Below are 25885 nucleotides of genomic sequence, written 5' to 3'. Positions count from 1 at the left end.
GACTTCCAGTGTATCTAAATTAGGCGTTGGAAAGGTTTTAATTACAAATACCGCAGGCAGACATTTCACGGTCCAAGATGCAGCATCTTTCATGTGTGATCAAGTGACAATCATTTAGAAAAAGATTTCTTACAGACAAGACTTACAAATGTAGGTTTAAAAACAGTTACTTTTCTCTCCTCTTGTATTTTGGCTCAGGTTTGTTCTACCTGCCTCTCTTCACAGTGCTCCATTTCTCTTTACCCAGATCAGTGCACCCCAGACTACCAAAAATAATCGAGCCACTGCCCTTCCCCTTTTTGTCCTACCCCTTTCTCGGCAACAAAAGTCCTCTTCTTTCTCCCCCATTTCCTCCTGTGAAGAGGTCTTTGTCCTCTATCCCAGGCCAGAAGCACAGCTCCTGTGTAAGAACCTTTGCTTCTTTGGGTTGCTGCTGGTGGGAGGGATTGCTGCTTTCTACGCCACGCTTTACCTGCTTCAGCGTTTTCACTGCTTTGTTCTTAAACTCCACTTCCCTGCTTAGATTATGAAAAAGAATACATTTTTCCAAAGACTTCAGAAATTCTCCACATGCTGGCCTGGCTGCAGGGAGTTATTCCTGCATTCCTGACCAGTCAAAGGGAAGAACAGGACTTACTGCTAGAGGTAACTTGATTTCCACATGCAAGTATTAATTCTGGTCTCCTTTATCAAGACCTCAGCTCCAGGTATCTGTTGAAGTTGCTCTTCCAGACATGAAGTATTAAGATGGTCAATTAGACTTAGATAATTCCAAGATTACCCAAGTTCCCGCTCTGAAGACTTTCCAGGACATCTCGCTAGGAACTGGGGGTCCTTTGGGGACCTGGCTCCCCACAAGCTGATGTGCTGGTGTGGTCCCCATGAAAATAGGGTCTATTTTAAGCCATGCACATGGACTGCAAACGTGGAGCAAATATCTGTGTACTGTGTGTTCTCACACGAGCTTTATCGTGTAGCCTTGTATCATGATACCTCTAATTTCAGTGCAATTACAAATGGAAAACCTATTCAGATACTTACTTCATCCAGAAAAAAAAAAAAGTCATGTATTTGCACTGAAGCCAAGTTGGAAATGTCAACAGCAACAACATCAAAAGAACCAGTATTTCTCTTTCTACACAGTTTCTACCTCCCAGTACTTTCAGCCTGCCTCTGTGAGATCATCACAGATTAGAATACTGCTCATTTCTACCTTTCCTCTGCCATGCAGCCTTAGGAAACTGAGGGGTAGCTGAAGGAGCAGTTAGGTAGCTCCCAGAGCTCATGGGTGTGCTCACCATCCTGAAAAAGTGTAAGAGAACTAGACCTCTGCCAGTTACCTCACCAGCTGCCACGAGCTTCACAGATATTTTAACAAAAAATATTTGGGTATACTGTGTGAGATAGCTGGTCAGACGTTCAGAGTAGTGGGTAGTTCCAAAATTTCATGCTACATCATCTATCTTAGGCTGAATGCCTGGAAAATTTCCAATAAGCAGAAAAGGTGGTTAATAGGTTGAAGGCAAAAAGAAAAAAATAAAAGGCAGACCAAACACCATTAAATTTTGTTTCTGTATTTCAGTAAAACCTACTTGAATACACTTTGAAACAAGAGTACAACAAAATAGAATATACTTCAAATGTTGAATATACAAACTATTATAGTTCGTTCCGAACACTGGTACTTCCCTCTTAACTTCAACTAAAAAAAAAAAAAAATTTACAGGTTTAGAACTACCTGACAAAAGCTCATGCTGGGCGTGACCTTTCAAGTGACAGAGTAGAGCTGAAACTGAAATGTATGCACAGATGTCAAGGCTAAGTGAGAGACACAGGCATGTTACAGCAGAAGGCAGAAAGCCTGCTGCTACTTTGTCCACGATTAGGAAATTTAGACAGACTTTTAACTACCATACAAAATATGTTACATGTCATTCTATAACAATACTGTGCTAGGTACAAGGTTTTTAAAAAATTTGTTTTAATAAAAAAGCTTTACACAAACAAGCCATTAGCTTATTTCAAGAAAGATAACTGAAAATCAGTCTAAGGCTTTCATTTTGAATCTGCTTAAGCTGTATGATACAAAAATCCCTCTAGGTCTCTGTCTTCTTTTAGAAGCTCTTAAATCTCCTGTATTTCACTTTCTACCATGCCTAATATAGCAGAGTTTTTCACATAGCACCAGTTGAGTACTGTGGGCACAGTAGTAATCGCTGGTATGCACATAAACTGCATCAAATTTGCCATTTGTGTAACAATGAGACTTTCCTCTCCCCCTGAAAACTAAAAACCAAGGCAAACCTCTCACACAGCTCTCTTTTAGTGTTCCAGGTCTTAGTGTAACTTGGTAATCGGTAGCGTAGTGAATAGTTTGGTCCCTTTTCAGTCCCTCTATCTTTCCTTCTCCATAGTTTCAGCTGTTTCCCAACTGGAAGAGGCAGTTTTTGTCAGCATATCAAATGTGGTTCAATTCCCACTGAAACACGGGAAAATAATTTTGTGGTTTTTTTTTTTCCAGTAAGTCTTCAACAAATGCATGTTTATTAACATTCCAAAACTCTCCTTTTTGACTTGGTGGTGGCATCCACGTCCCTCCCCCAATTATGTCAGTACACGCAAAACCGTTACAGGCAAGGTCCATGCTGGAAGCAGCCTATTCTTCATTTTTCACACGTTATGATTCCTTCTGTTTTCATTGTTACAGGAAGGGCAATAGCTGAGGGCGTGCTAACTACTACTACGTGGGTCACAGTCTTGCTTCCATCTGCCGGCTTCTCTTCTTTTACCAGCTGCAGCGTTTTCACTTCACACTCCTGTTTTGAAGCCGCTGTGTCTGATTTAACTTCTGGGCTTTTTAAAACTGCACTAATCACCCTGGGAGGAGTCTGGCCAGAGGCCTGCTGAGCAGGCACTGATAGTCTCATTACTGGTGTCCCATGAGCTATAGACACTGGGGTTAGTGCTCTAACAGCCAACGGGGCTCCCACAATGTTAATACTTCCTGACCCAGACAGGCCCGTTTTTGTTTGTAACTGACACTGCGTGAGTTGCGTGGCAGGGATGGTAATGATTTTGGCAGGCTGCATCGTGATTTTGTCTCCATTTTCAGCAGAGGTTGGCATCACAGTGGGGATTGTCTGGATTACTACCTTTGGGGTTGTTGCTGTTGTTGGGCTCGTGTTGGTTATTAACGGTGACCCTGCATTTACCGACTGCACTGCCACGGTGGAGATTTTCTGTCCCAGAGAGGTCATGACAACAGGCACTTGCATTGCCACACGAACAGTCCTACAAAATAAAGGAAGACGGGTCTGTTTATGCCAAAACACAGGGCACCATTACCAATACTACATGATCTTCAAGGCCCCTTCCAACCCAAACCATTCTATGACTCTACAATACACTGCTACATGCAAATCAGAAACTATTTCCAACATTTAAAACACAGACAAAAAAACCCTAAAAGACAACCTCCTAACAAAACACCTGCTTGTCATGAAGAGATGACAAACTCAAGGCACATTAATACAGACCTGGGAGCTGTTGCTGCTGGGACAGTAGTGGTGGTAGTTGAGGGCCGAGATGAGGATGTGTCATGCGCTGGCGAGGCAATATTCACAACTCTGGTGACTCCTTTTTCTGCTCTGGTACAGCTTATTTGAGAGGAATTCTTTCCTCCACGTGCAGAGCTTGCTGCTTTTAAAAGGTTTTCTGCAGATAAAGACACCCTTTCCAATGACTTTTCATCTGTAGGCATCGACAAATCTTCATTGCAGGACTCACTTTTGTCATCATCTATGACAACTATGTTTTTTGGCATCTCCTTAAACTGATATACAAGCCTCTGTCCCTCCACTTTTGCCAGGATTCCTCTTTGATAGTAGTATCTGCAAGAAAAGTACAGTCTACAGGTAGTAAGCAAGAAGTAGAAAACCTCACTCTATAGTAGTGAGAAAACCTGAAGTAACCACAGTAAAATCTACGGCGTGAGGAGGTGTGGAAAGAAGCTGGGAGAACACCCTGGCAAGGGATCTGAAGGATCTACCTGAAAAAAAACTGACCTTTTAAATACATACTTCAGGAATTACATTGCAAATTTGATGGTAACATAAAAAGCAACAGGGATTGCAAGACCGAAGGCTAAGTCAGCAAGATGGTAAAGCTTTTAAGTTTCATCACTGTTTTATTTCTGGAGGCAAAATTAAGAATAATCAGACTTAAAATTTTAGTAGGTAACTTAAGGCTCTAAGAATTTTTACCTCAAAGCTCTTCCCATAGTCTCATAGTTCATGTCAGGTTTGTTTTTGTGTTTTCCCCAGAGTTTGGAGACAGCTTTTGAGTCCACAAGTTTAAAGATTCCCTTCTCTCGCTGAGTCCATTTAATGTACCGAGGACATGTGTTTTTGTCCTGGAGAAGGTCCAGAAGGAACTCCCATAAGTACGTTGTATTTCCTATAATCAGAAATCATTTAAATATTAGAAATACACTTTTAAAGACAACAGAAAGCCCTCCACATTTAGGTAACTCTGAGTGACCTGCATTACAAGCAACGTTATGCAGAGGATGGCATGTCACCTGCACACATTCATTCATTCTGTTAAGTTTAGTAAAGCTTCCATAAATATTTACATTCTGAAAGGAGCTAATCCAAGTGATCTGCTATACACCACAGGAGCCTGTTCAATCCAACACTCATTCTGAGTTCTTGAGAAGAAGTGTGCGAGGGTGTTCCAAGTCACTACAACCTACATCTGTTCAGCAGGACGACAGCTCAGAATTTTCTTCTCGTATTTGATTGAACAGGGCATGAAAATGCCAGTATATTCTATGACACTAAAGGACAGGAGAACATAAGTAATTTTCAAAAGACATACAACCTGCAATAACAAAACATCTCAACTGTAGTTAAGTTTGTCCAGGATCTAGGGCTCTCACCCTGCCTGGTGACAGCCCCACATCCTGACCCTACCCAAATATATGGTGCAGAGTGACCAACATCCTTCTAGGGGCAAAGACAGTCCAACTTCTTGACAGCAAGTACTCACATGGCAGAAATCCCGTGTACCTTTCTGTAATTAGGGGGATATAAAATGAAGTCACCCTAAAGAAGAATTTAATGCACTTCTCAGATATTCAAGAGGTTGTACCATTTCCACTGGAGAAACCCCAAAAGAGGGTTTATGACAGGATGGCACAGAACATAACGTGGGGATTGTTCTGCACTCTGACTAGACCATGTGCATCTAGAGAAAGGGTTAGAGAACCAAAAGAAAAAAGCAGATCGCATCCCAGTTTCTACAGCTGGAGACAACTCCTCACGTTTCTGAGAAGGGAGAACTATGACAGATCTACAAGAATAATAACCTCAGAACATTAATCCCAATTCTTCACTTCCAGGGAGTAACATGGACCAATTTGTGTGTGTGTGTGTGTGTGTGTGTGTGTGTGTGTGAAAAATGGTCTCTAATTCCTGAGATTTAGTGGCCTAGCACAGAACTTGCTATGCCAGGCTGAAAATAACTGAAAGACAGTAAGGCAGCTTCAAGATCACTGCTGCAGACTTTGAGAACTTAGCTATTAAACCCAAGGGGTAAAAAAACCCTAGTTTCCATCTTCTGGAAGACCACTTCATAGATAGGAAAACCCAGTACCTTAGCACATGCTCCAAACTACAGCAAGTACTTACTCAAGTGCTACCAAAATCCTGCTTGCATTAGAGACATTTGAAGAGGACCCATTTGAAAAAAGAATCAAGAGGAGAACTCAGGAATGTTGAAATCATCCTACATGTTGGGGAACTAATCCCTTGGGGGTTTATTCTTTAGCTCCATAGAAAGAGAATTTCTGGGCCCACTGCCAGATGCTGTAGGTCTGCAACAGATTCTTTGCAAAAACGTAAGTGGGCTTTAGTATTAGGAAGTACACAGGAAATTCAAGAGGAATCATTCCTGGGACTGCCTAATTTTTTCTGCAGGAACAGTGCTGCTGACTCAGCAGGTTTCTTTTTTCCTCTCATGCTCTGTATTGACCTAAATAAAAGCTTTTTTTCCACAGGAAGACTGTGTAATATCTATACTACTCAGAAGCCATCTAGTATTGCCAGCAAGACCCAGTGATATTTCAGGTGGGCTGCTAAAGCTGCTATGCATTTAACACAGAAAGCTCATTCTACAAATGTTTAATACAATTTCGAACCACTCTTAAACGCCTTCTCCTCAGAACCAGATACTCCTAATACTATGAACCCAAGCTTACAGACTCCTGAAGAAGAGAAAGACATCCCTGTAAAATCTATTCTCTGAACAGGTTTAAATTCCAGCTGCTTTAAAGCATCTGTCTACCAGGCTGGACTTAGGAACATGTGCTGCCTGCAGCTTGCTATGAAGAGAGCAGCTCTATTTATATACATACTACTATACAGTTCCCATCACCATCAGAAAGGTCTCAGGTTAATCAGTAAGCAGCCACTGAGCTAGACACTACTGCTACCTGTGTTAACTTCAGTCCAGAGTAGGTTTTTAAGTAAATTTTTGTGGTTAGACGATTGTTCCAGCTGCCAGCTGCTTAAGAATGTTAAGTGTCATTTCAAAACAGAGGGACCGACGGGCAGGGAGTATGTGAATTCTACAAGGTACTGTGTGCATCAAGGAGGAGAGGCTCAAACACAGTTTTGCTCCCTCTAACTGCCTGCAGTTTAAAAAGAGTATTTATGCAAACAAAAAGCAAAGTATGGAAAGAGAAAGCACACCAAAAACTGGCAATCTAGTACATGAGAACAACAAAAAAAATATTATCTTACTTAAAGTAAAAATACTATTATGTCTCCAGTTTCTCCCAGGTAATAAACTGTAGGGCACAAGTAAATTAGATTTACAGCTGCTTCACTTAGCACCAGAAAGCACCAGGAATGCACAAAAGAAGGATTACCCATACGTTAAGTAGGGATATCCTCTCCAAATGTGCACAACCAGCTCTCTTCCTCCAAGACTTAACTCTGACAGTACTGAGCTCTAGAATAATTTCTGGTTTTCCAAAAACACACTGGATACAAAATAGCCTGTATCTGCAAGTAATTTTTTTAAATAAGTAACAAAAATTCAATCCTGTAACAAAATGTTTTGCAGGACATCCAGCTAGACTATATTAAGAAAAAAAAACATTTTATTCCAGTTGTAGTTTAAAATATAGAATGAGATACTTTATGAGAACAAGAGATATAAGTAAGTCATTATGAGGGTCCATGGAAATACAATTAAAAATAAAAAAGGCAAAAAATCCCCCCCCCTGCAACCACAAAGCAGTACCATCTCCCACTTGGTAAAACAGCTACAGAATGAAATCACCAGTACAAAAACTAGAAGAGACAGAAATACAGGTCTCCATTTTCAAAGTTATTCGTGCAGCAAACTAGGACCTGGGACAATTTACATGTACTATTCAAGTAATGGAAAGCTGTAACAGCAAAATCTGAATTAGAAAGGAAGCTAAGAAGGATTTAAGAATACTAAAAAAAAAAAAAAAAGATGACAGATAATTAAACAAGATGCACTTTTAAACACAGCGGATACAGAAGTCCACTCCTACACCAAATCCAAATACAGCAACACTGGGCACTGCAGGGAAGTCTAATGACTGCACTGGTTTCCATGAGCCAACATCTGCAGGACATCAGTCCCATTCTTCCTCAGCCAACTGACAAGTGTGATGACTCAGGAGCTGTAGCCAGATAAGGAATTATGTAAACAGCAGAGACCTTGCTATCAAACAAATCTCAAAGTAATAGTGGAGCTGACCACTGCACAGTCTTTCCAGGGTGCTGCCACTCCGAGTCACTAAACTTGGTTACTCCCTGCCATAGCAACATCTCCAAATACCCTTCAGTGCAGTAAGTGGGGAAGAGATCCAGATTTTTCACCAACAAGCAGGGGAAGAGCTGATGCACCTCACGCCACCTCAAAGGTAACCTGTGAGCAAATGTCCCCATCTGTCTCCCTGCTGAGTGAATAGCAGGGGTGTGGAGTCCAAGAAAGGAATCCCTATTTACCAGGAGAAGCATTAGGAAAGTAGGACTCTCCAGCACAAAATGCCTCACTCAACCAGTACAGAAACACACACCATCATTTGGTTTTCCCCTTAAACCAAACTCAACCTATTAGTCAAGGAATATATTCCCACTGGAGTTCGTGAATCAACCACGAAAACATTCCTTCCAGCCATCACCATTCTAAATGCCCGTGTGCTGCCACTACTCGAGAACAAGTCTTTCAGCAGTAGCATAATAAATTATGTGTGTAGTACTAAGTTGACACACACCACGAAAGACATCACAAGTCAACAAACACAGAGCAAAGCAAATAAAAAATGAGGAGTCCTATTAACTGTGGAGTGTACTACAGGACACTTCCAGAGCACACAACCTTGTGCCAGATCTTGTACAAACAAATTTGAAGACATCAAATAAAACTCTAATGAAGTCAGTACAAACTCGTCCACCAAATCTTTAAAGATGTGTGACAGATACCATGCATTGCATATTTTCAAAGACTCAATAAATGAAATAAATATACCTTTGCCTTCCCTAGGTTTCTTCTTTATACCAAGATCTGGAGACCCATCAGCCAGAGCCGACTGTTGGGTCTTGGGTTTACGGCCAGCTGCACATAAAACATGGGGAAAAACAAGTATTAATCACATGCAGAGTAAAATTATTTCACAGCTTGTCTTTGCTGAAAGAAGCAGTTCATATATTTTCCCCTTCCTGTTTCTTTGCTACAGATATGGATAAACCTAAATTGTTCAATTACTACTGCACAACCAGTTTAATTAATCATTTGGTTGCAGATTTAACTCAATTACAGACAAGTTAATGGCAGGTGAGGTAAGCACCAAAAGTATTTATTTGCATTCTTTAGCCCAGTGCCTGTTTTACTCTGAATTAATTTACAGCAGAGTTACAGTTATGTGCATATGGTTTTACTAAATCTGAAACTCAAAGATCTTGGATTTACATCACTTTATCATTGCACTGCATTTTTTCCCTTCTAAATTACAAATAAATACTCCACCTTAGCATATCTGGAAGCTCTATTGAAGTAATATCCCTAAAGTTATGTGAATACTGTATCAACTGCACCACCCACAGCAGTGCACATCAGAAATAAATTCTGACACTGCTCCTACCAAGAGCCATATGTACCTTTTTTCTTTTTCATTGGTTCATGGATATCAAGGGAAGTTGGGACAGGAGATACATCCATTGATTCAGATTCCTCTGTTGATACTTCCACCACAGTTTCTGTGATCACATCAGGTCTCATGGCTGCATGGATAAATTCTGGGGTTGACACACAAGGAGGGACAAAAACTTCCACTACAAGAGAAGAAAAAAAGAATATCTGATGAAGTTTCTATCTGATTATTTTCATGTACCTATAAAATTAATTTAAACAAAGCATATACAGTACGTTTCTGCTCCAACAACCTGTCTCCTAGAAAAATCAATCCGACCCCCCAAAACACGCACATTTGTATTTTTAGGCAGAAGACAAGTATCACAACAACATCCTACAGAAATAAACTCAACTTTGAATTAGACTAATTAGAGGTCAACCTCTGATCATTATTCTGATCTCAATTTCCTATTTTGTAGTTTTTGCGTTTCAGTTTGACCATTATTTCATCCAACGTATATTAAGTAACTTCAGAAGGAACATCAGTTGAAGTAATCATCAAGTTTTGGTTTTTTAAACCAGGAAAGCTTTGCAACATATTGTATTCAGATATTCCTTCCAAAATAGACAGATGAATATAAATACTTTTCCCTTAAAATAAGTCTTTATTTTAGCAAATTAAAATGTCAGATTCACAGAACCAAAGAGTGGTTGAGGTTAGAAGGGCATCTGGTCCAACTCCTTACTCAAGCTGGGCCACCTAGAATCGTGTACTTTTTAGTATCTCCAAGGATAGAGACTCCATGACCTCTCCATGACATGGGCAATCTGTGCCAGGGCTCTGTCAGCTGCACAGTGAAAAAAGTATTTCCTGATGTTTAGGCAGAAAAGTTAATCTTAAATGTGTAGTCCCTTGACTATCTCTACCCAACAGATAAATGATTTACTCTGTAAGTACACTCCTTACAGGGTGGAAAAATCATGTAAAAACTCAAACCAAACCAGCAGCTCTGAAATAAGCAAGCTAATGTTTTTAACAACATACAGCTCCCCACAGAAACAAGTTTCCCACTTTTTTTTATGAATCAGTAGGAGAAGAAGTAGTTCCCAGAGCAGAAACTGTGGCTGACATACCAGGACTCCTGGCATCTCTCAGGCAGGTAGGAGACTCCATATGAAGCAAGGCCTCTGCAGCTTCAATTGTCTTATCCATGCAGTGCACATTACTGCCATGGACTGATGCTTCAACTGCAGAAGGATACAAAAAAATCAATGAGAACAGATGACTTATAAAAGTCCACAGGTATCCCTGTGCTACAGCTGTACTGCTCAATCTCTAACATGAAAATCACAAAATTGTCAGGTGTCTTCACACCTTTTATACCTTCCTGTCAACAGAATTATTTAGGGAAGACACAAGACAGGCAGAACCGACACTGTCACTTCTTAGATTAGATTTCTGGTTCACAACCAAGCTCCTCATTTCCATGAGGTGTTCAAGAGCTTATAGAAGCTGACTCTGAGATTTGTATTCTGCCTTCAAATTAACCAGAACAAACCAGATTGTGATGATGATGGTGATAAATTAACACAGTAGAAGAGACAAGTAGTACTATCTTCAATTATTATCCCATTAAATTCTAAAGGTCACCTCTCTTCAAATTTTCAGTCTATTGGATAAATATATATATAAATACAAGACTATTCTGCAAAACAGACATATCCTGTTTTGATTTCTAACATTAAAAATAACCATGTGTTGGGTTTAGCAGGTTTGGTTGTTTAAAAATACACAAATCATAATGAACAGTATAAAGGTTGTGTTTTCTTTAAGGAAAAAACTAAGGGAAAAAGGTAAAAACAGCTCTTTTTTTCAAGTTCTGAAAGGAAAACTAAGTAATTAATCAAAAATAATGTAACTCCAAGACAGTACATTTAAGTTTGATACAGTGCAGCTCACAGCAACTTGAACACAGCAGCAACACTAAAAAGACCCCAAGGTATCAACTAAAACTACAATTCTACCCACAGCCAATTGCACATTCCTCACCCTCATAAAGGTTTTTAAAAGCAGTGACTGCAGAAACACCTGTTGCCCATCATCCACACTCTGGCTAAGGTACTCTGCCTCTCTCCAGTTGCTCTTTCCATTTATGGCCATCTGCTCCAAGCTGAACCACTCCAGGGAGGCAGCCGGCAACCCAGGAGATCTATCTTTAGCGTGAGCAGGGTCACCTATCTCCAGTGTCACACAACTAAAGAGGATTTGGGAGTAATTCTCTCTTAAAACTTCAAGGCACCTACCCTGTAACTGAAAACATCCAAGAAATAACTCGAGGTTTGTTGGGAAAATAACACTAGAGTTGCTTCTGACTTAAGAAAACACTGGATACACAAAGATTCCTGCAGGCACCCATGGGGGTAAAAGCCTTCCAGCATATTGCAGTTTATTCAAATGCAGGGCTTAAAAACTCAAAAAACCTACTAGCCAGCAAATTAAACACATAAAGTAGAAACTGAAAGAGCCCAAATGCAATATTTTGGGTGCCTGAAATTTCTTGCTGAACTAGCCTGCTGCCCACCTGCTGGCTGGCTGATGGAATTCCCACCACAGCCCATTAGCTGTAGCCTGGGATGCTATTTAGAGGGCTTTATCTTTTGGAACACTAGATGACTGATAAAGCTGACATTCCACCACTGCTTCACCCCAGGCTGGGAGCACAGGAGAGATCAGGAAAGGGTCTCTATTGCACGCTCTGTCCCTTGGATAACCAATGGCAATCAGCAAGAGTTTTGCACCGTAAGCCCTTCCGCCAGTTCCAAGCCCTGGGTGCTTCCCATGCTTGGCCAAGCTGTTTCCTTCCCATGCAGCAGTTTGGGAGTATCCCAAGTCAGAGGCTGAACACCTGCACTGTTGACAGAGTGGCCCTGCAGGAAACCCTCTGCCTAAACATTTCTCTCTCTAAAGAAAGCTTCAGTTGTACAGAAATCAGTAAGGTTCCCTTCATCTACCTGATAAAACTTTCCACTGAACATCAGAATAAAGGAACAATATTCAGAGAGTCATCACAAATGTATCAATTCTACAACACTACTAAAATTAGAAAGTCCAAATCAGTACTGAATATATTATTATTATTATTATAAATAAGATTTAAAGCATGTCAGCAAAGCTTCTCCACCAACCCCTCTGCCTCCCCTACAGCTAAGAGTTGTGCAGTTTTCATTTCTGCTGGTTACCATTTTTGGGACAACTAGTTAGCTGCTTCTGTGCAGACAGCAGGTTCAGTATATAAGGGAATCCTGTAAAGAAATTCAAACAACAGTTGCCAAATTTCAATTGTAAGAGAGTACCGAATTAGCTACTCCTAAATGCTTAAAAGCACACAAAATTTTCCTACAGGGAACAGTTTAGATGCTTCACCACAAGTATGTGGTACCTAGCTGGGGGCAGGAATAAGGCAAAAAGGATAGCAGAAAGCCATCTTCGTACTTTTCCAGGACTAGGGCATTCTGTTGAGGGGCTAGAGAGGAGGGAAAGGAGACACAACCCCCTCAGCATTAGGGACTAATGCTGCAAAACCGTAACAGCAGAGCAAAGGAGCCACCCAACCTTTCCCCTAAGTAACCCTTCCGTTTCCAATAAAAACAGCACCATCTACTCCCCAAAAGCCTGTGAACATCTGAAAATACACACTTCACAAATGTTTTTCCAATGTGAGTTACTTAGGACTCCACTAAAATTGCCACCTAAAAAATATCAAGCAAAAAATAGTAACACTTCTGGCTTTGGCTGGAACACACATGCTGTCTGTCTATCAGGACAGCTAACAACTTACCTTACATTGCCAAAAAGACAGCTATTAAAGCACCTACTAAAATGAGAGCTATTACCAAGTTTCAAGCCTTTTCAGGTAGCTAATTCTCCTTTAACCAGCACATGGTTTTAGCCTCAGAAGCATCTGTCTACCCAGTGAACAAGAGGAGTTTTCATTTATGCACAGGCACCAACAGAGCGGGAAGAAAAAAGTACAAATTTGTATTTCAACACAAATTTTATGAAAATATCTTCCTGACATGCTGGAAAAAAAATCTAATAGAACACAGTATGTCAGAGTGGTCAGTCAGGAGGTATGATATACGGATGGAAAACACAGCTAAATTAGACATCCCAGAAGATGGAAGTGGGGGAACAGGCTCTCTCAGAGACAGTATAGGACAAGAAAAAAGCAGGCAGCTGTTCTTAAAGATTACTGGATGGAGCATCATCAACCAAACTACACTTGTATCATAGTACCTGGTAACACTTCCCACAGTAAAGATGGGGAAAAAAGCAAACAAGAAAGTAGGATTGTGGGAAAAAACCAAACCAAACCAAACCAAAAAAACCCAGCTTTGCAAGGCTTTGGTGCACAAGTGCAGTATCACAATGGGCAGAAACACTTCTGATCAAAGACTGAAGTGTTTCACCTGTTTCTTTAAATATGCCCAACTCTATTTCTACTGTATTTATGCTATCAACTGTGGTACCACTGTGCACATATACAATACCTCAAAGCTAAAACAGACTGCATTGCTTGAATAAATAAAGTAAGGTGTAGGTCTGTTACCTTACACAAGCATTTCAGGCGGAGCTGTCACTTGCCCAAAGGAAGCAAAGTAGTTTACGTGGATGAAGTAAATTTTTCAGACTTTGGTAACTGAGTGACATGAGAACTGCCATTTACTGACCTAGAACACATCAGAGCTAACACCACCACTTATCTTTCATTCTTTTAAAACTAAAACTCATCTTACTGCTTTTATGAAGAAATAGGAGTCCTTGGCACTTTATTTTAAAATACTTCATTTAAAATTTTCTGGTCTGTTTGCAGGAAAAAAAAATCCTCTTTGAAAACAGTTTCAAAAATTGTAAACAGTTAACTAGGCTAGTTGATGTCTATCTTCACTGTTGACCTAATGTCTTCTCACTCCACTTTCTAAACAAATAGCATGTTCAGTAGATTATTCAAGGTTCTCAACAGCTGTTACAAAACACCAAACTTGGTAATTAAGTCTGACAGGGCTGTACTTCAGCTTTACAGAAGAACACAGTGGCAACATATCCACTTGCTAAAAATGTCCCCTGTTTTAACATAAGACTAACAAAATTAATGAAAGCAACTGATAAGAGGGGAAAAAATGGGACTGGAACTTTCAAAATGGTACTTTTTGGCACTGAACACAGCTCCCCCCCCCTTATCTTAAGTGTTATCAGTGTCTGCATTTACAAGGCCAACACTTAACTGCAGCACCTGTAATAGCTTATCCTTTAACACTATGAGGCAACCAGAGGAATACTTTAATGAAGAATTCCCAATTCCAAGCATGGAACTCAGTCAAGAGTGACTACACATACACTAACGAAGCTCATTAAAGTTTACTGGTACTCACATGCTTGTTTTATCTCAGCACTTAAAAGACCTCAGCAAACAGCAGTGGAAGCTGTAACACGGCTTAAGCTGCATTTTAATTAAAAGCAGCTGAATTGCCCATAGAGGTAATACCCAGAAATCTTTCTGCGTGCAACCCTTGACTGGAAAAGAAAGTTATTTTCAGTTTACTGCTTGTTTTATGGCAGACATTTCTTCAGAAAGTGAAGCACAATTCCTTGGGTTTTTCAGTCTTTCCCTAAGCCTGTCTCTGTTAGTTTCAAAGACTGTGAGCTGCACACAGTTTAAGGACGATGCATACTCCACTGCATAAAGGCGATCAATATAGAAAATGGGAGAGATCCTCCCAAAACACTTGTTCCACTGTGAGCCATATGTTATCAGCCTGATATTGACATAAATATTAGCTACAAAGCCAAAACATGTCTTTGTAAAGTCATTTAGGAGTTGCTCCTACAACCGGCAATTAAGATAAAGCTAAGCAGCAACAATTTTGGTCCCTCTTACTGCCCGCAGTTATCAACACTGAAGTTTTGTCAACACTGGAACCAGGAGCCACGGAAAAGCCAACACGTCATTATTATAACTCCTTAGGATAAAAAATTCCTCACTTAGATCCATGTGATACCATCTACATACAAAAGTAAGTAAACAGATAGGGTATCCTGATAGTATGATGATGGGAATACTAGACCTGTGTAGGTATCTGTATCACTCAGTGCAATGCAAATATAACAAAAAAAAAAAAAAAGTAATTAAGTTGTCCGGGCTAAGGACATTAAGGACATCAGAAAGGGCAATGCAAAGGTCATTTGTCATTTATCTAAGGGTTGGGTCACAAGCAATCTAGTTACATTAAGTAACATTAAGTGTGACTTAAGAAGGTCTTGACACAATAATCAACCACCTAAACGTTCTCCATTCATCAACAATCGAAAGTAAAAAACAACTAAGTGCAATATGCAGAGTGAGCGCTGCAGGAATCAAGGATGTGTTCCACTGGCAAAGTGAAGCTCCTGCTCCAGCCGAGATAGGAGAGTGTCCAACTGCTTACGACCTGCTCCACTTCTGTTCTGCAGCAGAACAGTCCTTTGCTGCTTCATAGTGGGGGCTTTTTGTGTGTCTGGGGTTGGTGTCACCCTCCTCCAAAGCACCCCAGGTGTGTTTCTGCATTAAATAAAATAAAGCACTGTGAACACTTTGTGACTTGGCCCTCCTTTTGGAAAGGGTGTCTTAATACACTGGTAAACGACACAGCATTTACCTTTAGCACACATTCAGGCCTGTACAAACCCACTGCCATGTCAACGCAAAACCAGTGTTAGGCTTTACCGTCCAAGTAAAGTCATTACTTCTAATGCTCTGCACCGAACTGCTGTGTGTGGTTTCAAGGAATAGGTTTAGAAGTTGAGCTCCACGTTGTAAAGACAAACCTAAAATCAGACCTAGTACAACTTCTCTGGAGAACTAAGCACTCGACAGTGCATTTGTGGTTTTAGTCAGCTGTAACCTTGCTCGTGCTTCCCCCAGGGCTCCACCACAGTTTTAAGACAAATCCTGGGATCACTGGAGAGTGCTCTGCTCACAGACAGATTTAATAAAACCAAGAGAGACCAACCCATGATCCTGAACACAACCCCGACGAAGTGACAGAGCTCGGGTAAAGCAGCTGGGCCCGGGGGCTCCAAGGTGTAGAGGAGCGAGCCGGCGGAGCGCGGCACTCGCACCGCTGTGTGCTCCGTCCCGGGCCGGCGCTGCCGCCGCGCCCTCCCCCGCCCGCCGGGGGCGCCCGCAGGCAGGTGCGGCCACGTGCGGCTGCGGCGGCGCCACTTCCGTGTTTACAGCGCGCTCCGCTCCGGTGCCGCGCCCGCCGCGCGCCCATTGGCGGCCCCGCCACCTCCCCCCCCACGCCGGTCCCTCCCCCGGGGGCGCGGGGGCCCCGGGGGCGCGCGCGGCGCTTCCGCTGCGCGGCACGCGTGGGGAGGGTGCCGCCGCCCCCTCCCAAACACGTGGGGGCCGCGGCCCCGCCGGCGGCGCCTCCTCCTGCCCCGCCGCCGGCAGAGAGTTTAAAAGGGCACGGGATGGGGCGGGGGAGCCGCCGGAATTAAGGGGAGGAGGCTGCGCACCGGGAGGCCGGGCCGCGGCCCTCGGCCTGCCCGCTCAGACAGCGTGGCGGCGGCGGCGGTGGGAGCGAGGGAGGGCCGGCGGGGGCGGGAGGACAACCCCGCGCACTTCCTGGTTCTCGCCCCGGCCGCCAAAAGCCCCGCAAAACTCTGTCGCGCGCGCTGCGCCGAGACTCCAGGCGCGGCGCCGGCCGTGCCGGCGCCGCAGGGCCCGCCGCACGCCGGGCCGGCCGCTACCAAGGTGATCACTTCCTGATTGCCCTCCATCGCCGCCCGCCCGCCCGCCCTGCGCCGCGTCTCCCCCGCCGCTCGTCCCCGCTCCTGCCCCCTCCCCGCCACCCCCGCGGCCGTCCGTCCGCGCGCCCCGGCGGCGCGGCGCCGCTCACCGGCGCGGATGAGGAGGTCGAGCTGGTTGGTGGGCCCCTCATGCACGGACGCCGCCATGTTTACGCTGCCGGAGCGGCTTCACATTGACGGGCGGGCGCGCGCGGGAGCCGGCGAGGCGCGCTCCCGCGGCGCGGGCGGAGCGGTCACCGCCACGGCGCGCGGCGGCGGCGGCGCGAGCGCTTCCTGCGGGGCGGCGCGCGCGCGCGATCCTTCCGCCGCCCGCCCCACACAGGAAGTGCCGCGCCGGCTCCCGCCGCCGCCGCGGCAGCAGAGGGGGCCGCCCGCGGGAAGGGGGAGCTGCCGGGCACCGCCGGCACACACGGGCCGCGGGCAGCGCCTGCCCGCTCGCCCGGCCCGGCCCGGAGGCAGCCGCGGGCACGGACAGAGCGCGTCGGAGCGCAGAGCGGCCGGTCTCGGCGCTGCCCCGAGCGCCTTCCCGTCTGCCTCCCCGCAGCTCCCGCAAACCGGCAGCGACGTGCCCCAGGAATCAGGATAAGCCTGGCAGTCCCCACTGACGCAGTAACAAGTTTTCCCCTGGCGCGCCCCTACGTTCAGTAACTGTTCGCCAGAAAGCCTCAGTCCTCCTCTCCTACAATCCACCTCGTCTCCTGAATAGCAGCAGGGCTGATTCCAAGGAAACTTTAGGTGCCTTTTCCAGTTAGCTACAGGCCCTGTCCATCCTTCGTGAAACCCAGCCTCTGAGCAGATTTGGGAGGGGGGGATGGGGGGGGAGTTGCATTGCTTTCTTAATCTAAAAATACATCTAAAAAACCACAACCGCTGCTTTTTTTAGGGTGGTTTGCTCTGCCATCTGAAGAACACCTGCTTCAGTGACACCACAGCATTCCCTGCCAGGCCCCTGGAGTGCTGCAGCTGGACAGATACCAGTCAGGAGAATGCACTCTCCACAGGTGCCTGTCCATTCCCTGTGCTGATCACTCCCAGGGTACAACTTCAGAGCTGCATGCAAAGAGTAGCTACCCCAAGAAAAGCAAAGCGTATTCAACATGGAGCTATGCATGGAGTTTACACGTAAGAATTCCTTCATTAACAACACACACACCTGACTAGGCTAATATTATTAAGCCAAGGATCAAGCAAACAAACACCTGCCTAAAGAGAATTCCTTCTTCCACGTACACCACAGCTCCATTAAAAGCAGGTGAAGGACACCAGCTGCAACCTGACAATACAGAACCTTTTCCGCCCTCTCAAATTTTAGTAGTCCTAGGACCTAGATCACAAGCAATACTTCAGAAGCATTTTTTCCCACCACAGAAATCATAAAATAGTACCCAGCATAAGTGACATCCAGCTCGTAAATTCAGTGCTTCAAACTTTTCACAAATCATACTCCTAACACTACAACACCCAAGGCTTTATAGAAATACATTTTAATAGCTGTATTTATATATAATATTTATAACACACAAATAAAAATTCAGGCGTTTTGTAGACTTGACTCATCCATTCTTGGCTGTAAGGAATTAAATTTGTTCATCACCATCAGATAAGCAAGACCTCCAAGAGAGATCATTCATTCTCACATTAAAGACCTATCTAAGAGAGTAGGTCTGTGCTAAAGTTTTGCCAGCCGAGCTCTTTCCAACCAGAAGCATGGACAAAAAAGGCAAGTAGCCAGCTGTGACGGCAAAAAGCTCTCATGCAGATCCAGCTTTGCCAAAAGCAGAGTGCTCCTGTCAGCTTTTGTTATTCAGAGAGGTGCAGCAGCAGTACTAGCAAGAATTCCTTCCGTCAGCATATTTCCACTAGGGGACTCTGCTGTATCCTCCAGCAGAAATTTTCCTAGTGGAGGCAAGCCCAAGGACAAGGAAAGTCATTTTAAGTAGGCGCACATTTAAATGTGCAATAAAACTTAATAGTCCTTCATTAAAACATCCTCAAATTGAAGTGGAAACCTCACCCAGTGTGGTTGAGCAACACCATAGGTTCAGCTTAAATACAGAGTACTGCAGTAACCATGTACTCCTCTCACTCCACTCCCTGTACCTACTGTTGCTAAAAATTGTAATTTACCCACACTTCAAGCCATTTGGCCCACAGCAATAAAATACAGTTTAAAAGTTTGCCTGCTTAGATCCAGATCAAAAGGTGTGCTGAGACACTAAATACCTTTGAATCCAAACACACATCAATAGGAAATCGCACTTCCACGCTTTGGAAAATGTGCCTCCATAATCTTTTCCTTTAATGATTGCTGTGTAATTCGGTGAACATTGTTTACTGATTGCTTGAGTTTCAGTCATAAACTCAAGCATTTGACTCGTATCCAATGAATTTTTGCCTGGGATATATGGACTCTTTCAATAAGTGCATTCAAGTAATGTGCACTGTGTAACTTTTGACAAACTCCACATGTCCGAAATGAAAGGAAAAAAGGAGCATAAAACACCAAGCTCTTGGTTTATTAGCAGTTTTCTAGGCAGCATTTATTTACTACTGCGAGCACAGACTTAGCACAGTGTTTGCCAATTCACAAGAAATGGACTTGAACAGCTGCACTCGGTATTCTGAGTCTTTGCTCTCTCTGATCACACAGAGAGAATATCAGTGGATGCCTGAGGGGTTCCAATCCCTTGAAAAGAGTCCAAGCCTGGGCACTTTCAAGATTAATATGTTAAAAACTACAACAAATCTATGTAGTGATCATTTTGATCTGTGCACACCTTACACAGTAGTACATATATAGACATATATGTCTTTAAGGAGGAATGCAACTTTCTCTGGAAGTTCTGCAGTTTCATCTCTTTAAATTATATGATTTCTAGTATTTCACGCTGAATGCTGGTTGATTTGTCATGCTAATAAAATCTTATTATTTCAGGGAAAAAGGAGAGTCAACAGGGGGATAAAGTAAACATGCACTTAACTTTTTAATCTATTTTTAAGCCTCCTTTCTAGGCAGAAGGCTAACAAAGAGGGCTACAAAATCTACTCAGTGGGTGGCCCAATGAAGCAGGAAATATTTACTGTAATGGAACAGGGCCACAGGAAATTGCAGATGTACTTATGTTTCTCTGGTATGAAAAAGGCAGAAAAAAATAGATAGATGAACAGATCCCCAACAGCATCAGTCTTTGTCAGACAGAAATATATTTATTAACCTAGTTTTTTGTTGGCCTGATTGTTTTACTGTTAGAGCACACAAAGACTAAGCTTTACTGTAACTTTTTAAACCACAAACTCAGCTGTCAAGATAGCCAGGTAGACCTATATGCTCATCACATCTATATTTACCAAGTGCCAGACAAAAAAAAAAGTCAAAATGTTTAATATGGACAACTTTTGTTCACATTAAAGGAAATGTGTCACTTCTTCTTTGCAATATACACCAGTTAAACCTCATCCTGATTATTTTGAAAAAGTGAAAGCTGAAGAAAAGCAGCTGGATGTGATTAATTGCATCCAAGATAGCAGATCTAAATTCAGAATATGAAGAACTGGTAGGTTTCAGCAGATTTGCAGAAATGGATTGGAATAGGATCATCAATTATCTCAAGCATCTCCCTGAACAGTCCTCAAAATTAGTAGAGCATTCAGTGGCTGTGGAGGAATTGTCAATCTCCGCTTCCATAGTCTCGTATGCAAAGCTGCCCTTCCACAATTCTTACAATTATGATAAAAATATTCTCTGATAACAGATTGTAGTTTCTCTTGGAAAACTACATCACAAGTATTGTAACTTGAAATGCTAAAAGTGCAACCTTCTAATGGCGCCTCTGTCCTCCACTGACAGCAAATGATTAACCAGGAAGGAAAACCTGTGTGCATTTAATTACGTTTAGCCACAGAGGATGCCAGTTGTATTCTAGTAAGACCTACCCTGGAAAAAGGCAATTATCATAAAGTAGTTGCTTATTCTTACAGAGGTGATTTGTTTGACTTCATTTAAGTAAGTAGTGGAGGGTAGACAGCAATATGTCTGAGGGTAGTATTTGCAGTCTACATGACAAATTGCAAACGACAACAGAGTAACAATGCTGAAATGCCAACCACGCTAAAAAGCTTCAAGTAATTTCAGAAATCCAGGCACGTCCTGTTTCGAGGGTCCAAACCACCTACAAATTTTAATGTTACAGAAAGGTCAGTTTTGCCCAGGATCCTAAGAAATTCACATCTCATAATTACAGAAGTAGCTGCTGCCCTCAACAGCAGGCTATCAAACTGTTGATAGCTATTACTGCATTGCAAGGGTAACAATACAAAGAAATATTTTTAATATTTAATATTTTTAATATTAAAACTGTTAAATCCCAGCAAACATCCAAGAAAATGCAGCTGTCACCTTTATCAGCAGATCAGCATAATCATTATCATCCACTGTGGATTCCACGGTAGAAAATTGCCAAATAGCAAAACAACAACAAAATGTTCCTGAAGGATCCAGGGTAATATTGAGGAGAGGGGTCCCACTGAAGATTTCTAAGGACTAAATGCCCTGCTCAAACACATGTGGCTTTACTGTCATCCTAGAGTTTGTTGTCAACTACAATCTCCCTTTTAATGTGCAGATCACCTTTAAAAATTACTATTTTCAAGTCTGTCACTACATTTTTGATCAATAAAGACCAGTAAACTCTTGTGCACTCATACCACGATGGGTTTGGCACTGCCATATTGGGTTCTGATTTCAAGGTAGAAGTCACACAGATTTTCAGCCTTCATTAGTAAAATGTTGTGGCTGAGACTTCATGGTAACAGCTTACAAATTCTCACTCGCAGTTACAACTGGGGTCAGGAGTTTAGAGGAGCATGCATCTTACACATCTGAAGTCCAACCTTTAATACTCCACCCCAGCAAGTCACTGAATTAGCCTCCTCTCAGCCTCAGGAAATAAAAATTATTCCTGAAATGTGTAGTTAAATGAGGCTTTATTACAAAATAGTTAATCTTGCAGCATTCTTTTGATATAAATGGACTACCGAATACAGCAAGGCAGAAACCTGAACTCTAGAAAGAACAACAGGACAGCACAACCAGGGTTTTATGGTCATGTTAAAATACTATCATCCACAGTTCTAGAGCTCTTTTCCTCAATTTCCCAGAAAAGGAAACACCGGCAAATATGACATAAAATTTAAGTTGCAGTTGAATTTTGTTTCTGAATTAAGAATGTTACTGAGAACAGATGTGTATGCCTTTAGTGCAACCGCTGTAAGTACTATACAACAGCACATGAAGTAAGAAGGGAATCATTTTGCCTCACTGTCACCAGCATTTAACTGGTAAAAATGCAGTGGATTTCTTGGCAGAGTGAGCATTCACACGGATGCAGCAGCAGCATGGTGTCAAAAAATAAAATTAGCTCACATTCAAAGGGCAAACTCTTTACCCATTCATGTGTTAGAGACATCTAATTCTTGCAGTAGAGCAAGCAAAGCTTTATCTTGCTTTTGTCTAGCTAACAGGCTTCATCTTAGCACTTTGATGAAGACCGTAACAACTTGAGAGTTTAGTCAAGTTGTTAGAATGTCCAAACTGGTCTTGGCTTTTTTTAACTCGGCAAGGTCCTCTAAAGCAAACTGTTCCCTCTCCATGTGTAACATTCTCACCGAGCTGTCAGTGTAAGAAAATGAAGTTCAGTCAACAGGTTACGTCAGCACTAACAAAATGTACAGCAGATGCCCGTGTTAACTCGTTTTTTGTAAAAGTTTAATCAAATAATGTCCACACAGAATGAATTATAACACTGTTTTGTTTATCCCTTACATGCACATGCCATATTCAAAGGTAAGATTCTAGCCAGATCTAATACTGAGTTCTTAGTATATGATATTTAACTTATGAAAACTTACCTGAGAAACAAGAGTTCATGGGTTCAAATTCACATAAAAGACATTAGAAGGAAGCAGTCTGAATTACAATAAGAGAAGACATATAAAGGCAGAAGGAAGAACAGGCAATGATTGGACATAGATATGCAAAGCTGATTCCCATGGTGATAGCTGTGGAAGCAGTAATCTGAAATTTGCTCTCTAAAAGATTTCCCTTAAAGTATGTATTTTGTTCATCCATTTGTTTAAATTAGGAGAGGAATAAGCCTAAACTCCCTGTTGATTCAGCCTCCTCCCTCCTTAAGGATGGCTGTCAATTTACATTATAGTTTCAGCTGAACTTCCTGATCTTTGTAGCCCAATATTTTTCCAGATCATAACCCTGCCAAGGCTCATTTTCAGGTCCCCATTATTTTCATGCAGATTCTCCACCTCCCTGTGCCAATAATATTTTTAGAATTAAACTAGACTTTTCAACCTGAACCACAAGGAGGATTTCTGATGAAATATCAAATTAAAAAACCTGGTGACAGTTCACAAATTTTATGACATTTCAACTTCTTGAAAAGACTAGGTTTGTCTCCTCTTTCATCTTAAAGCTGTGACCAAAAAAAAAAAAATCCCAAACCTGTACTTGTTGCTTTGGTGATTAATAAAAAAATAAGGGGAAAAATGCTATTCATATAAGATGTTAGAGTCACTAAATCAACTCCATCAGGGGTCTACGGGGGCAATATGATTTTGGATCACCTCTCATAGGGATCAAGCTTTACATTATTTACAGCAACATTTCCTTAATAGCTACCATTGTTCAACAAAATTTGTGAACAAACAACAACATGGGTTTTGCAAATGTAGCAATTGTTAATTTCAAAGTGACTGCTTCTTTAAAGACAGCAGCTTCTGCTGTAATGGAAACTACAAAGGTTTTGCTGAATAAATCCTACAACTTAAGGCCTAACTACTTTAAGGACAGAAAACTATGCAGGAGATGAAAGCCAGCAAAATTTGGATATTATTAAAAACTTGTTAAGAAGGATGTCTCTTTTATGATACAAACACTGTCAATGTTGCAGTAAACAAAATTTTAAGGTTAGTCCTCAATAGTCTAAAGGTACCGCTCCCAAGAATATCATACAAACAGGGAAAGAAATCTAAACACTATGTCAACTTCAAGCTTATATCTTCCCTTTCAGTCATTACAAAAGGCACTCACTACCTCCACAAAGAATGTCACAAGAAAACTCCTCTGTCATGATGTCTTTCTATTCCAAGCAGATAGGCATTTTTTTCCCTCTAGAATAAAAACATAACTTGAACCATTAAGTCTTTCTTGTGTGCTAAAAGACTCTTGGATCTTACTTTTATAGTTAATGGATTAAATTCACTGTTAAAGGATTAATTATAATTAATGATCCTTGATTAATGAATCAAGATAGATTAGTGGGAAACAGGCTGGAAGGACTCTGATAAGCAAAACCGTCCATACTCCACTAGAATTAGTTAAAAATTCATCAGTATTTATAACAATCATATAGCATATTTTATTTAATTAGTGGGTGCATAAATGCAAAAAGTTTTTTAATACAAAACAACATCACAGGTCCTGATTCTGCCCTTGGCTCAGCACTGACTGTCCTTACAGTCCACACAGTCTCAAATCCACCCATGGAATAGCAAACCACAAACAGAACCATTCAAGGCACTGCACAAATCAGAGTCCCGAGGAGCTGCCCCACTATGTTTTTCACAAAGGGTACTGATCCCTATCTCTGAAGGCCAGAATAAGGCTACATTTTTAATTACAGAGCTTTAGATTAACTGCAGAGTAGCTCGAGGCTCTTGGAATATGTACTTGCAATGCTACAAAGCATGTAAATCAGTAGTCGCTGGAAGTGCCAATGAACTGTCACAAGAAAGGAAAAAAAAATCACATCCATGGCCAGCAGTAAAGCTACTGACAAAGGGTGTGTCTTATGTTAGGAGAATAGGTATCCTTTTCAAATACTGCCCAGACCTCTTTAAGATGAATTTTTAGTATCTGCCATGCTGTCTGTAGAGTCCAGAACCACAAAAGATATTAAGTCTACTCATTCTTGCTGCAACAATGATACATTTATCGAATAACATGAAATTTGTTGTAGCAATTAGTTCTGTCATTTATGAAGCAGAATCTATTGAGACTACGTTAGCAATAACTGAATTTTCTTGGAAGATGCACAGAAATCAAATTGTTGCACCTCTCTATAAATTAGGATCATTAGCAGAATAAAGATATGTACTTCAGAAAATTAACACCGTAAAATGATGCTCTTTAAAAACACATTATACTTTGTTTACTGCCTTGGGCTGCTTTCTCATTAACAATTACTATGGCACCTGTTGCCACCTCTCCTACATTAAATTGCTTCTTACCCACAGCCCAGTATCTCAATTAAAATTGAACAACACAGTCAGATTCAGTCCTGCAAGTCACTGCTAATAATGGTGCATTACCAAAGGGAATGTTTCTTGGGGTTTTAATACTTTCTCTCCACCCACCTCACCTTTCTGTACGAGCAATGAATTGAGAAAGACTCCTGGCTGTGCCAAAACATGTTGGTCAAAACACATGTCCCACAGGACTGCCTCCCTCAGAACAGTCTAAACCAACACTGGACACAAGTTCTGTGCAAGAGCTCATTTCATTCACCATGAAAACCACACTGGATTAATGGTGTATACACCATACAAACAACAGTGAAAAGCTGGAGCATGGGAACCGGTGTGCATTCATAAATTTTTAAATCTTCATTAATTTTAATTTCTTCTTCACGGTAAATTGGCTTTTTAGTGCCTATTAGTTCTTCACTCGAAACTATTAAAACAAAGTTTTAAATATTTGAACTGATTTTAATATTTCATTATGTTATCACACTAAATTTTTAAGGACATACTAATGTCAAACTATGAAATTAAAAAAAAAAATTAACA

At 41.8% G+C, this 25885-nt stretch overlaps 1 protein-coding gene across 4 annotated transcripts in view; it reads right to left on the bottom strand.

Annotated features, from left to right (window-relative positions):
* Positions 1-1558: 1558 nt before the first annotated feature.
* Positions 1559-25885, bottom strand: part of ELF2 (E74 like ETS transcription factor 2) — a 34882-nt gene continuing 10555 nt past the window's right edge. For 3 of the 4 annotated variants that reach the window (XM_050320508.1, XM_050320507.1, XM_050320510.1), the window contains 6 exons: positions 10309-10422; positions 9201-9374; positions 8572-8658; positions 4263-4455; positions 3537-3890; positions 1559-3291 (listed from right to left, as the gene is read on the bottom strand). In XM_050320508.1, coding sequence (XP_050176465.1) covers positions 2664-3291; positions 3537-3890; positions 4263-4455; positions 8572-8658; positions 9201-9374; positions 10309-10422 — 1550 coding nt within the window. In that variant the 3' untranslated portion in view covers positions 1559-2663. Of the gene's footprint in view, positions 3292-3536; positions 3891-4262; positions 4456-8571; positions 8659-9200; positions 9375-10308; positions 10423-17115; positions 17255-25885 lie in introns of those variants that run through there. The other variant, XM_050320509.1, reaches the window with a different exon arrangement.

This window comes from Myiozetetes cayanensis, unplaced genomic scaffold (genome assembly GCF_022539395.1).
Source record: "Myiozetetes cayanensis isolate MyiCay16 unplaced genomic scaffold, myiCay2020 scf24, whole genome shotgun sequence".
NCBI lineage: Eukaryota > Metazoa > Chordata > Aves > Passeriformes > Tyrannidae > Myiozetetes > Myiozetetes cayanensis.
This window is presented reverse-complemented; position numbering and strand designations above follow the sequence as displayed.